This window comes from Oncorhynchus masou, chromosome 9 (genome assembly GCF_036934945.1).
Source record: "Oncorhynchus masou masou isolate Uvic2021 chromosome 9, UVic_Omas_1.1, whole genome shotgun sequence".
Taxonomy (NCBI): Eukaryota; Metazoa; Chordata; class Actinopteri; order Salmoniformes; family Salmonidae; genus Oncorhynchus; species Oncorhynchus masou.
The window spans coordinates 19596255-19611586 of NC_088220.1; the positions used below are offsets into that span (position 1 = coordinate 19596255).

Below are 15332 nucleotides of genomic sequence, written 5' to 3' on the forward strand. Positions count from 1 at the left end.
GTTTTTTTTGTATACTACGTGTTTAGGTTAAACAGGCCTATCTTCAGACTTTAAAAAATACAATAACTGTAAGATATCACTTGTCCTATATTTATCCAATAAAGTCCTATATACGGCAACTGTGAGCATATTTTGCCATATAAACTTCGAAAACATAAAGACACGTCAAAGAAAGACTATTCAAACCACTGTTAGGACACAGCATAGATCAGATGAAAGAATATCTAACAGCTGTTCAATTACAGCTTGGCCGCAATACCCTGCACTGGAGTCTGCAGCAGCAGCCAGTCTCCTATAGCACCGGAGTGGAGGGCAGGGCTGGGTCCCAGCCAACTCCCCTGGGCTTGCCCTTTTGATAGGATAATCATGTTCATCCCTACCAAAATTACAGCTGATTGTTTTACCCATTATTTTCCCCAACTTTTAATTTCTACTTTCCAAAGGATCATTGCCCGCGGTAATTGCAAAGAAACTGACCTTGTATGTGTCATCAGCCCCCAGACGAAGGAAATCCAATTTTGTTAGGCTTGGCACACTTCTTTTTCTTTTTTCTCTTTACGATAAAGTCTGTCATAATATAGGCCACTGTTAAAGGAGTGCATAAAATAAAAGTAAATGGAATATTAAGTTCAAGATTAGAATAAACACGTAGTGTTTTAAATCAAAATCCAATTCTTTGGTCTTGGCCCATTATTGTTCTGGCATAATAATGACATCTCAGATTAGAAATCAATATTTCACTGAAAGGGCTATTACTGAGTTTATTCAATGCATAATTGAGTTTTGGAAAGTGCCCTTTAATTTGCATTAAAGATAACGAATCTTTCTCATCTGAACTTTCTCATCTAACAATAATCCCATAATAACAATACGCCTAATAATAATAATAATAATAGCCTTCCCTAGACGTTGATTTTTTACCGATTTTACATTGTAAACCTTGCGTTGGATCCCTCAATACTGAGGAAAAGTTAGATCATGGCATTATGATCTTGGAAATATTTATTAAAACGATAATTCTCACAACCTCAAAGTGGCCCATATAAGCGAGGGAGGAAATAAAAATAAACCTATTTAGAGCCTTTCCATGCAGTTCAGGAGTTCAGATGAAATTGAGTATATCAGGAACCATATCATCCCTCACTCTCAGTGCGCCACTGTTACCCCTCACGCGCGCAGACGGAGATAATAGGCTATTAGATCCATGGGATTCATTTGTAGCCAATTACAACCCACAGTTGAATATGAATGCATAAATAAGGCGTAGCTTGTGTCTAAGTTTTGGCTACGACTGAACGAGGGTGGGAGGTGGCGCGAGAGCGAGGTGTGCGTGCATGACATAAACGTTGGAGGGTCCTGAGGGGATGGTTCAAACCCCAAAAAGTAGTTGAGCAAGGGAGACCAACATCCAACAGTGAACCATCACCTCCTGGCTGTGAGCCGTGAGTAACAAAGACCAGAGTAGTGCAGCTGTAAGAGGGGGTTTGGCAACGCAAGCTGTGCAGGAATATTGCACCAGACATTATAGCCTACTTTTCTCAAATTGCATGCGCTGGTATGTCTTCTTCGGTTGTAAGAGAAGCTTAAGTTGATTGTCTTGGTGCTAAAGCTCTGATAAGGAAGTCATGAACAGGGAAAAGGTTCAGGTGGGAGACGTCTCAGTTGCTGCTCCGCCGGCGTCCGGTGTGACTGCCCAAACAGCTGTGATCGTCGTGGCCGCTCCGGAAAGCATGGACAATCACGGCGAGAAGCGGCTCTCTGCCAACGCACTGTCGATGTTTTCCTGCCCCGGGGGTAGAGACATACTACAAGCGGACAGTCGAAACAACTCTCCACGTCAAGAGCCGGCTCCGGTAGCAATGCCAATGCTTCACCGGACCACTTCATTTTCGGTTTTGGACATTTTGGACCCAAATAAATTTACGAGCAAAAAGCCAAATCCTAACCGGACAGGCAGCGAATTCGCCTTTGGGACAGAGAACCGTGGAGGTGATGACTCGAATCATGATGTAGAGCAGAAGTCTTATGCAGACGACTATGACACATGTCAAAAATCTACAGGACTAAGTAAGTTTATTTTTGTAGCTTTAGTTTTTTGTATATTTGTATTGTATTTTCTAACAGTGTTGTTGTTATGCTGTAGGCCTATGCATATCTCTGAAAAATCCGATTTGAAATGGACATCTTAGGTAGCCTACATTTGGCTCTTGTTGGCTACACAGATGTCTTAGAAAGTTGCTCAATTGGCCTACTGACATATGTGACATTCTTGTAAAACCACGTCAAGCCTATTTGTGTCGATCATAACGAGACAGAGAACTTGATGAGTGTTTGCTTTATAGGCTCGTCCAGGGTTTCCCGAACTCTGTCCTCGGGACCCCAAGGAGTAAACTGTATTTTTTTGCTCTAGCACTACACAACTGATTCAAATAATCAACTAATCATCAAGACTTTATAATCGAATCAGCTGTGTAATGTAAGGGCAAAAAAACAACACCTGCACCCCTTGGGGTCCCGAGGACAGAGTTTGGGAAACACTGGGTTAGCCTATGTATTTGAAGCTAGAAGGACCTGCAAGTTGTTCAGATCCAGGAGTTCCTCAGTTTGTATTTTTCACATCTAACTTTGTATTCTACATTCTGGAACGCTTTTTTCGCTCAGAAATTTGAACTCAGAAATAAATCAGATCATATCTGAGGTAAAGCTTATATGTAATGGATATGTAATATTCCATCCATGCACCTAGTCCCTTAGGCTACCCCAGATAAAAAAAGGTTTGTAATAACTAAAGAAAAAACAATTAAAACCTGTCGATTACGTTTAATTTAAGGTGCTTTGCGAGGTTAAAGATGCAGCAGGATAATGGCGAAAATCGCCCCAGAGTGGCATGCAGAACGAGGCTAGGTCGATATCCTATTATCGAATTGAGTATATCTCTTTCAGGCAGCTTGCCTGACTCCTTCAACAACTAAATTATAGGGTCAAAATTCGGATAATTACACGATTAAAACCTATTATACTTATTAGGGTAGATATTGATCCCAGAAAGAAGACACACGATTAAGATTGTCTCTGCTGCTATAAGATAAACACATCACCCCCACTGTCATTTTTCAACTAAAAAAAGGGAACAATTATTTCATTAATTAGATAGGTCTACATTGATCTCCGTAACCACATTAATGGCTATGCATTTAAATATAACCTAACCTAGTCAGAGGAGAGGACACTACGGTTATCATGTTGTCCGGGTGATTGGTTATGTACTAACTACCTGGTTAAAAAAAACAGACATACTTAGCAAACCAACTGACAAAAAAAACATTGTTCTTAATATTATATAAAAATAATTGAACATGAAGACATGATGTGGATTAGTGAGATATTGTTTATGTTGCCAATATAAACATTAAAACCCTTTCCAACAGGGACATGGGCTCCAGCTTAAACGTAAAAGCCAACCGTAGACGATCACACAAACAGGCTTTAGCAAATGTACAAAATTGTGTCAACAAACAATGCTGAAGATGCGCAGACCTTGATGGGAAAATGTGAGTTTTGCTTAAATAATTCAAAAGTAAGTAGGCTGATGCAAATATTCGTTTTATTTTATGTTGGTATTGCACTGTTTTGTCATAAGATGGTGCTTGTGCGTAAAAGTGGCCTGCATTTGAATGTTGTGGGGTACTCCTGAAAATAATTGACTTTGTTTATTTAACTTGTATCTCTTAAAATCAAACAAACCTTGAAGGTTTGACAAACAATATCCTTATTGAACAATTTAGGCCTAATGTAAATGGCTCGATAGATTAAATACCATGCATCCTGGAAGACTAAACGATCATTTATCATTCAGGCCTTACTTGTAGACTATATGGCTGCGCTGTCATTGGTATGTAGGCTATATTTTCCTACATTCAATCACAATCGTTCTATCCAGATGTCTATTTTTTAGACCCCAAAGCATCTATTTTTGCAGGCTTTATTATGCTGTAGGAAGTAAGGCCAAAATATCTCAAATTGTTCCTACATGTCATCATGATCCTAAAAAGCTATTTTGTCGAATTAATTCTGCTGATCTGTGCATTTGAATATTTGTATTTGTAAAGGTCTATATATTGTAACAATTGTTTGTTGACTAATGTTTTGAATACCACTATGCAAACCGCCCTCACACAGGCGTGGAGCACTTATAGGCTAATTATCCCCTAGGCACTTGCATAAAAACAATGGCTTTGGCACGTCTCCTGATGCTATGATCAAGGCATAACTGCACGCATTAGCCTGAGGTGACGTTTGTGTCCCAACAAAAAAAAGTGTAATTCCACCTTTTACCAAATGTTCTTGAACTTGGGATTTCATTGGAAGTCATTGTCTCATGTTTTTACCCAATAAATTACTGGGAGTATATATATATATATATATATATATGAGTGTGCGACTCTCTATATTTGTATAGCTTACATATGGCACAGCACCCAGCTATTAAAGCGAGATAGCGCACCTGTTACCCACTCCACAATAACATAAATGGATTTTGAATATCTATTTAATGTTAGAATATTTAGCATATATGGCCTACTAAATTATGGCATATTTTCCAAAATAATTAAGCTTCCTCAAGTATTTTTCTTAAAGGTGTCTGAAAGTAGACCATATCAAACGCAGTTTTCACGATTTCATTGTTAGCCTAACATAAAATTGTTAACATGAATTACGTTGTTTGTGTCCTTTTCCATTTTTACCCAGCATATTATTTAGGTTAACTGTAATAAATATTTACACTATTGACACGGGATTAGGCTCGGCTACATAAATACACAACATGGACATAAAAACAACATTACACCTCCATCAATCACTTTGTAGGATGGTGAAAGGATCAAGGTTATCCATTAGCTGGCATTGTTTTTCATCACTTCATTTTCTTGAGCAAATCCTATGTTAATTAGGCTAGTCAATATAGTCTCTGTCAAGTTATTGAATATTGTCAGTCTAATTAACTTGGAATTAATGTGATTCTTATTTTGAAATGACTCAATGGCATGTGTCTTTTTTTCTTTCTAGAGGAGGGGTTCATGTGTGCCTACAGATCCGAAGAATGTGAGAATGATTTCAAAAGAGGCTCCCACTCTGACAGCGAGATGCAGGATGACGTGTGTAGTGAGGAGAGCAGCAGCGCACTAACTGGAAACGCGGAGGGGGAACTGGGACACCATGATGACGACGACCAGGCGAGCAAGAGCCCAAGAAGTCCTGGTGGACAGCAAACTCAACAGTCAGGGTCGAATGGACAAAGTAATCAAGGAAAGCCGAAGAGAAAGCGCTCTGGCTCCGATTCAAAGTCGGGTAAGCCCCGAAGGGCCCGGACAGCATTCACTTACGAACAACTTGTTGCACTGGAGAACAAATTCAAGTCCACCCGATACCTCTCTGTGTGTGAGAGGCTCAATTTGGCACTGTCACTCAGTTTGACTGAAACTCAAGTCAAAATCTGGTTCCAGAACCGACGGACCAAGTGGAAGAAACAAAACCCTGGCGCAGATACCAGCGCCCCGACGGGCGGTGGCCAGAACGGCCAGAGCAATGGACTAGGGAGCCTGAGTCCACTCAGCTCGTCTCCTCCCATGAGCCATCTGTCAATGCACACGGGCTACCCAGGTCACGGACCAGGCGGGCTAGTCTGCACCACCCAATTACCCTTTCTGCCAAGTCATGCGGTACTGTCACCTTTCATGTTAGGATCTCAGACCTACGGAGCGCCTGCGTTTTACACTTCTCACCTGTAAAGATATGGAGATACGTATAGAGTTTTGCGCCCAAACATCATGTTTTCGGAGGCGTCTAAAATTCACCGATATTATCAAAATAATTGACTCCAATGAGATATGAATTTAATAACCATATTAAACGTATGGTTTTAGAGAACTAAAGACATGCCCTTAACTAAAGACTTCTTTAAATGCACTTGATGCTGTAGATGGGAAGAACTCTGAACATTTCATGTTGTTGTTTCGTCAAGGACAAGTGCTCAAAGAAAATCAACCTTTACCAAGGAAAGAAGATTTTGTTGTATTTGACTTTTGATTTCATTTTGATAGTATGTGAATACTCGGGGTCAAAATGTACATACAGATGTTGACAAATATATGTCTAGCTTTTAATTTCGAATGCAGTTCATACATATTAGAGTTGAAAAAAATAGGCCTACATGATGTATATAAATATCGTTCATTTACATCTAGAATGGCTTGACATATTGTAATTACTGTGTAACTAAACTGTGAAAGTTTAATATGATTATTTTAATACGTTTTCCCTATTCATTTATTATATAGGCTTATAGTTAATCTACCTGAGAATATTTGGCTCCAATGAATGCTCATTTCATCTGGACTCGTCTTTTATAGTATAAGACAAAGTAAAATAAAACAATAGGCTATCATTTACTAACGAATAAGCTACTTTAATACGAATATTAAATAGATTAAATCTTTCTAAGTCGATTTTTTCTCTCTCCCCTTTCCACCAAATTAAAGGACATTTTTGAACTGAAGACTATCCTTCACCTTTTTTTAATTAAATGGTTAACTCCACTTATATTTTTTGGGGACAACCGATGTTATTAGGACCTAAGTTGCACGTTCGTCGGGGGAAAAAATGCGCCAACTTTATCTATAACACTCTTGCGCGGAAAAAACGAGTTTTTGAAAAATACATAGCCCATAGGCCTATTGATAAATCAGCCATGGCTAAAATCTGTAGCATAACTTTTATTCATTGAATTAAATTACCTATAAATTGTGGGTTATTGGCTATTGTACCCATTGCATATGCCTATGGTGTTTAGGTCTACAATTTTATTCAGCATGTCTCTACTTCTATTTATTGATTTATTTAAGAAATTTGACAACGGCTCCCTGACTCGATTATTGATGAGGAAAAATAATCACTGGTAATTTAAACGCAAACTTGTTTCACAACATTATAGGCTAGACTGTCTTCTCGGACATACGCTTTATTAGAAGGGTTTTGACTTTAAAACATTGTGTAAGAACATGATGCCAAATTCCCGATAACCTAATGTGCTTGCGCGTAAAATACAATTTAGGCTATGGAATATTTGAACGAATTAATTATTGGATGCCTAACAAAATACAATGTATTTCAGCAACTTTTTCAAATGTTTTTTGCCGTCTGGGATAAGGATGTGCATTTGAATAGGCCTAGGGCTACTTTAAAAGTGCAAAAACTATCCAGTCAATCAAATTGTATTTGTCACATCCGCCGAATACAACAGGTGCAGTAGACCTTACGGTGAAATGCTTACTTACAAGCCCTTGTTTTGAAATGCATGACTCAAGCAGACACTCGCTCCGTCATAAAAAATATGACATTCCAGCCGCAATGGCGCAACTTTTGCGCTATCGATGCAAGTTAGGTCTATTCTACAATTTTTGAAAGTATAGTTTTGTCGAATTTGTGAGGACGAAAGTGCCATGGATACAGCATTTATTTATATTATTTTAGACTGGATGACTACTTCGCTTCAAATAGGAATAGTCTGTTCTCTGTCCCTAACCAGCTCTCCAAAATGGTGATGAAATGGCACATGTCAGCCATGATGGAACGCGATCCTGGAATTGTTCTAGAATTTCACATGCAGGTATGGCCAAACAGAAAAGCATGAAACGACTTAGCCTAATATAGCCTTTGTAGAAAGTCTAAACAAATGTACAGATTGCGGAATTATTTAGTGCATGGGGTGCATTGAAATTGGGACGCACATACCCGACCGTTGCAGAAAGTAGCATAGCCAAATGAAGGGTATTTCTTGTTATCTGCCAGATGTTTTCATTAAGTCCGAGTCTTGAAGCATTATGTTGGACAAAATGTCATTTTTAAAAGGTTAATTATGTAAATATTATATTCGACATGTTTCGCAGTCAAATCATTCAATTCATTTGTATTTCTCATTGCAGTGGACAGCGCACTGCGCGACATTTGTGCAGAAAAAAAGTATCTTACTTTCGTTTGAATTGTTTCATAGGCAAGTGTAATTATCATCTAAATAATATTAACGAGAGGATAGATATCAGTTATTTAATTTAATAGTATGACAATTAGCATAGATATATTAGTGAACGTAGACATAAGCTAAACAAAACATCTAAAAGAGTAAAACAATATCTATGAATTTGTAGGTTATTATTATGATTTCTTTACCAGGAAATTCTTGTTTTTAAATGCATGACTCAAGCAGACACTTGCTCGGTCATTAAAAATATGACATTCCAAACGCATGTTGAATCCCTGGGCAACTTTCCAGTGATGTAGGGAGCTAGAAGGTGATTCTTATTTTTAAACATTTTTATAAAGTAGATATTTGAGCAGCTGGCACAGTGGACTGAATGAGGTAAACTTTTATCCCAGGAATGTTAAATACATTTCAGTATTAAAGAACGACAGCTTATGTGCAAACAATTAGTTTAATGTGCTCCCAATGACTAGTAGACAGTACAGTTTTAATGCCTCCAACCAGACCTGCCCAAATCAAAACAGCCAACAACCGGGCCTGAAGATATCCCTCCTTGCAATCAACATTTACTAATCCAACACAAGCACATTCACTATCATCATACTACTACTACACAACAGAGAAAACATATTTTAAAAAAAAGGAAAGATATTTTTGTCAGGTGAATATTAAATTATTCATATTGATTCACAGGCTGTCTTTCTCTAACAGTCCAGAGGTCTGATGCAGGGCAGTTATTGGCAACCTATAGACGTTGCTATAAGCCCTTACAGTGCTTTCAAACTCAGACACAGAACTGTATGGGAGTCAAGAGCAACACTTGTTAAAAGCTGCCTGTCACAACAGTTAGGTTACCACTTCCACATAATAGCATTGATACATTAAGCATTCAATGGTTGTGATAATTGTAAAAATAGTTCTGCCATTGAAAATCCCAAGGGGGGACTTCATTAAGTGTAAATAGCTAACTGGTGACAAAGATTGGCACTACATTTTCCCTTATGATACACATAAATTAATAAATAACATTACTTGACAAATTATTTCCTAAATTTTTTTTTTTTTTACATAATAGAAAGCATAAATGTGACGCAATTCAACATGTTGTTACATGGACATGAGATGTGAATGTAGTAGAAGTCTCCATTTAGAAGTCATTTCTACCAGTACAGTACATGAGGATTATAAATCCACTGGCCTCCTCAACTTCCTGTTAATTCAGTGCATAATTAAATTGGTTTGCAAACTTTGCGTGTTTCAATTTGTCCATTTTATTCATGACGTCTGTCACTCGCCTCATGGAGCTCCTGAAAAATAAAGTAGGAAAGGTTTAGAATTACCGGTGTTTAAAAATGGTTACATCCTATCACGAACACCAGTTATCCTACAGTAAGTGTTAAGGTGAGGTTAGAATAATCATTAATCCTCTCAAATACACATTGGAAATTTGAAACTTTACAGTACACGGACAAGTAAATAGTTACACATGGGACGTTTAAGCCAAGTGCAACAAGGTTACAGCATATATACAGTATATATATTTAAATAATACATCTATTAAACACCCAACGTCTAGTGAGTGCAAGGTCATGTATCCATTGTGTTGGGGTAATATTTCCTTTAAGTTAAACACAAGAGACAGCCACTTGTTGCAGTACTTACGGGTTGAAAACCTTCTTCTCTAGTCTGGAGCGTGACGTGTTAACACCCTTCTTCAGATCACTGAGGTTGGGGTACTTCTTCTTCTTGCCCTTCCCCTTGCCTTTCTTGCCCTTCCCAAAGGTTTTGGACGACCCCAGGTCCTCCCCAGTGGCAAGCTCTATGTCCCTCATCAGCTCAGGGTCCCGCCAGTCTAAACAATCAAATGAACTTAAGATTACCAGACCTAAATATGGCGTGTAGTCTGTAGACATCCAATCACACACGGTAGACACTCAGATTCAGAGGGGTTGGATTAAATGCAGAAGTAACATTTCAGTTGAATACATTCAGTTGTACAACTGACTAGGTATCCCCCTTTCCCCAATCACACACGGTAGACACTCCGACCTAAACATGGTGTGTATCAGCAGACATCCAATCACACACGGTAGACCTAAACATGAACATCCATTTACTCCCAGCACTTGGATGGACCAGAAGACGAGCATGTCCAAACATTCAAACACAGGACAAATTGAAAAGACAACCAAACACTGGATTATGGTTTTAAATAAAGGACAAAGTTAAAATGACTCTTACAGACAACACAGTGCTGAAGACCTGATGAGGCTGTAAGAGACCGAGTCAGAGACATACTGCCAGCCCAGGGCCCAGACAAACAGTATGTGTTCCAAGGTCCTGCAGGAGGATGTTGATGGTATGGAGGATTAATCATGGCTGTGATGGCCCGCTCCAAAGCTACGCCTGACCTTGATGGAATAGGTTAACTGCACCATCAACTCAGCCTCATAACGACAACAAACGAGAAAATAATTGAAAAAATGTTTGGTATTTTGGGTCCAGCGTTAGGGCTCTCCTCAATCACCCCTGAGAGCGACATGTGAGAGCCTGTAAAAAAGGGGCACCAATTTTAGTTACAAATTAATTTGGAGTGGGGGGTGTTCGTCTCCCCTGGGGTGGCAGGCAGGGTCGGGTGGGGATGGTGAAAGCCCCCTATTACATGAGCCCTGTGATCCCTCTGTGGTTAAGTCCTGCCTTTTGTGTGCTTTCATTCCTATCCCCAGGATGAGAGAAGGAGAGAGAGAGAGAGCCCTTATTAAGTTAAGCTGTCTGAAGCCCCTGCAGCAGGGGCCTTTTCTCTGTCAACAGCCTCGCGTCCACTCCAGCTGTGTCCGTCCACCCACCACAGACACTCCATACACACAGACAGCTGGGAGCCTGGACTGACACTCCACACAGACAAAGCTTTGGAAGCCTGGACTGACACTCCACACAGACAAAGCTTCGGAAGCCTGGACTGACACTCCACACAGACAGAGCCTCGGGAGCCTGGACTGACACTCAACAGACAGAGCCTTGGGAGGCTAGACTTACACTCCACAGAGACAGAGCCTCGGAAGCCTGGACTGACACTCCACACAGACAGCTGGGAGCCTGGACTTACACTCCACAAAGACAAAGCTTTGGAAGCCTGGACTGACACTCCACACAGACAAAGCTTCGGAAGCCTGGACTGACACTCCACACAGACAGAGCCTCGGGAGCCTGGACTGACACTCAACAGAGACAGAGCCTCGGAAGCCTGGACTGACACTCCACACAGACAGCTGGGAGCCTGGACTGACACTCCACACAGACAGAGCCTCGGAAGCCTGGACTGACACTCCACACAGACAGCTGAGAGTCTGGACTGACACTCCACACAGACAGAGCCTCGGGAGCCTGGACTGACACTCCACAGACAGAGCCTTGGGAGCCTAGACTGACACTCCACACAGACAGAGCCTTGGGAGCCTAGACTTACACTCCACAGAGACAGCTGGGAGCCTGGACTGACACTCCACACAAACAGCTGGGAGCCTGGACTGACACTCCACACAGACAGCTGGGAGCCTGGACTGACGCTCCACACAGACAGAGCCTCGGAAGCCTGGACTGACACTCCACACAGACAGAGCCTCGGAAGCCTGGACTGACACTCCACACAGACAGCTGGGAGCCTGGACTGACACTCCACACAGACAGAGCCTCGGAAGCCTGGACTGACACTCCACACAGGCAGCTGGGAGCCTGGACTGACACTCCACACAGACAAAGCTTCGGAAGCCTGGACTGACACTCCACAGAGACAGAGCCTCGGAAGCCTGGACTGACACTCCACACAGACAGAGCCTCGGGAGCCTGGACTGACACTCCACAGACAGAGCCTTGGGAGGCTAGACTTACACTCCACAGAGACAGAGCCTCGGGAGGCTAGACTTACACTCCACAGAGACAGAGCCTCGGGAGGCTAGACTTACACTCCACAGAGACAGAGCCTCGGGAGCCTAGACTTACACTCCACAGACAGAGCCTTGGGAGCCTAGACTGACACTCCACACAGACAGAGCCTTGGGAGCCTAGACTTACACTCCACAGAGACAGAGCCTCGGAAGCCTGGACTGACACTCCACACAGACAGCTGGGAGCCTGGACTGACGCTCCACACAGACAGAGCCTCGGAAGCCTGGACTGACACTCCACACAGACAGAGCCTCGGAAGCCTGGACTGACACTCCACACAGACAGCTGGGAGCCTGGACTGACACTCCACACAGACAGAGCCTCGGAAGCCTGGACTGACACTCCACACAGACAGCTGGGAGCCTGGACTGACACTCCACACAGACAGAGCCTCGGAAGCCTGGACTGACACTCCACACAGACAGAGCCTTGGGAGCCTAGACTGACACTCCACACAGACAGAGCCTTGGGAGCCTAGACTTACACTCCACAGACAGAGCCTTGGGAGCCTAGACTGACACTCCACACAGACAGAGCCTTGGGAGCCTAGACTTACACTCCACAGACAGAGCCTTGGGAGCCTAGACTGACACTCCACACAGACAGAGCCTTGGGAGCCTAGACTGACACTCCACAGAGACAGAGCCTCGGGAGCAGTCCTGTGGCCTGTGCCTACGGACTCTGCTGTTATCCAAAAATAAACATACACTTGTTGAGACTGTGATTTTTGAACAATTTCTCTGATGTAAATGTAATTTCAGGGGAATAACCTAGGGGTTTTGGAGTGTGGAAAATAGCTGCTATAATAACTGTGTTGAAATAACTCTTCAATACAAGCCTGGAGTATCATTAATCAAATATTCTGTCTAACTTTATTACTAAATTCAGTTTTAGCCATCGTGAGCCAAATAGCAAATTAACTAATTGTCATGACTATAATTGGGAACTCTAATTAAAACCTACTTATACCTTAATGTGCCAAAGACTGATCATAAACCGTAACGGTTTCTCTCAGACATTGAAGACATGCAATTTTAACAGCGTTAACTTGATCATCTATCACAGCCTGACCAAACCTATTTTCAGAGTATGGAATGGTTTGACAATGGAGTTAATATTTAGGATAGAATTGGCATCGAAAGATAAAAGTGCTGCAATGTCTAGCTCTCTTTCTGCCTGACAACAGTCAGAGACCCTGACATCGGTTAGTTCATATAGAATCTAAAATACAACCTATGAGTGTGTGGGGCCACACTAAGAAACTATTTGAGGGCGTTAAGAGTAAAAATCAATAGTGCCCTATGAGAGTGAGTGGAGTGACCAGGCAGGCAGAGAGGATTGATGGATCTCTGCAGGTCCTTATAGGGCTGGTGTGGGTGGCCTGGCGGGTGGCCTGGTGGGCCGGCATGCTGCTGTGCTGAGCCACTGTGGCCATAGAGCCAGAGACACACTGTGTGGCAGCGTCTGGATGAGTCTACAGCGCTGATGGAGTGGGGGATCAATAGTGTAGTTAGTTACAAAAGATGCTATTTCACAAGCCAGTGGCCAGCGGCCGCCCGAGTCAGCTGGCCCCGATACCTGTTTGTTAACAAGTGACTGCAGGCAGAGAAAGCACATCCGACGCCCCGCTGGCAGCAGCCAACACACCCTTAATTGGCTTTTAGTGCAGCCTCCAGGATAGAGAAAGAGAGAGCCCAGAGCCAGAAACAGCAGTCCATTATCAGGGGTATTGATGATGACTGTGATTCCATCAGTTCATCTTTTCCTGAACTAAAAAGGCCCTCATCCCCGTGCTGTGGAAGAACCCCTGGCTCCCTGACTCTGGTGCCGTCTTGCTCCTGCCCTTTGTGTGATGGGATGGGAGTGATAAACAGTTCTGAGGAAGGCTGGGACTGATGGGACATTTCTGAGGGAGACTGGGACTGATGGATAGTTCTGAGGGGATAGTTCTGAGGGAGACTGGGACTGATGGATAGTTCTGAGGGAGGGACTGATGGACTGATGGGATGATGGATAGTTCTGAGGGAGACTGGGACTGATGGACTGAGGGGACTGATGGGATAGTTCTGGGACTGATGGGATAGTTCTGATGGAGGGGAGATGGATAGTTCTGGGAGACTGGGACTGATGGATAGTTCTGAGGGAGACTGGGACTGATGGATAGTTCTCACTGATGGGAGGGATTTCTGAGGGAGGCTGGGACTGATGGACATTCTGGGACTGATGGGGATAGTTCTGAGGGACTGGGACTGAGGGACTGAGACTGGGACTGATGGGATAGTTCTGAGGGAGGGGACTGATGGGATAGTTCTGGGGACTGGGACTGATGGATAGTTCTGAGGGAGACTGGGACTGATGGATAGTTCTGGGAGGGAGAGGGAGGCTGGGACTGATGGATAGTTCTGAGGGAGGCTGGGATAGTTCTGACTGGGACTGATGGACATTCTGAGGGAGGCTGGGACTGATGGATAGTTCTGATGGGACTGATGGATCTGAGGGAGACTGGGACTGATGGACATTTCTGAGGGAGACTGGGACTGATGGATAGTTCTGAGGAGGCTGGGACTGATGGGATAGTTCTCAGGGAGGGATGGGACTGTTCTGAGGGAGGCTGGGACTGATGGATAGTTCTGAGGGAGACTGATGGGATAGTTCTGAGGAGACTGGGACTGATGGATAGTTCTGAGGGAGAGGCTGGGACTGATGGGATAGTTCTGAGGGACTGGGACTGATGGGATAGTTCTCAGGGTGACTGGGACTGATGGACATTTCTGAGGGAGGCTGGGACTGATGGACATTTCTGAGGGAGGCTGGGACTGATGGGATAGTTCTGAGGGAGACTGGGACTGATGGACATTTCTGAGGGAGGCTGGGACTGATGGGATAGTTCTGAGGGAGGCTGGGACTGATGGATAGTTCTCAGGGTGACTGGGACTGATGGACATTTCTGAGGGACTGATGGGATAGTTCTGAGGGAGGCTGGGACTGATGGATATTTCTGAGGGAGACTGGGACTGATGGGATAGTTCTCAGGGAGACTGGGACTGATGGACATTTCTGAGGGAGGCTGGGACTGATGGATAGTTCTCAGGGAGACTGGGACTGATGGACATTTCTGAGGGAGGCTGGGACTGATGGGATAGTTCTGAGGGAGACTGGGACTGATGGATAGTTCTGAGGGAGGCTGGGACTGATGGACATTTCTGAGGGAGGCTGGGACTGATGGGATAGTTCTGAGGGAGGCTGGGACTGATGGATAGTTCTCAGGGAGACTGGGACTGATGGACATTTCTGAGGGAGGCTGGGACTGATGGACAGTTCTGAGGGAGGGACTGATGGATAGTTCTGG

At 43.1% G+C, this 15332-nt stretch overlaps 2 protein-coding genes across 2 annotated transcripts in view; one reads left to right on the plus strand and one right to left on the minus strand.

The window, feature by feature from the left end:
- The first annotated feature begins 591 nt into the window (after positions 1 to 591).
- Positions 592 to 5789, plus strand: nkx1.2lb (NK1 transcription factor related 2-like,b). Its single transcript, XM_064972808.1, has 2 exons — positions 592 to 2067; positions 5068 to 5789. The coding sequence occupies exons 1-2, from the start codon at positions 1626 to 1628 to the stop codon at positions 5787 to 5789; spliced, it is 1164 nt and encodes a 387-aa protein (XP_064828880.1). The 5' UTR covers positions 592 to 1625.
- A 2681-nt stretch (positions 5790 to 8470) lies between these two features.
- Positions 8471 to 15332, minus strand: part of uvssa (UV-stimulated scaffold protein A) — a 32738-nt gene continuing 25876 nt past the window's right edge. Inside the window, 2 exon segments of the mRNA XM_064973430.1 lie at positions 8471 to 9345; positions 9701 to 9890. Of these exon segments, the coding sequence (XP_064829502.1) occupies positions 9252 to 9345; positions 9701 to 9890 (284 nt within the window). The 3' untranslated portion in view covers positions 8471 to 9251.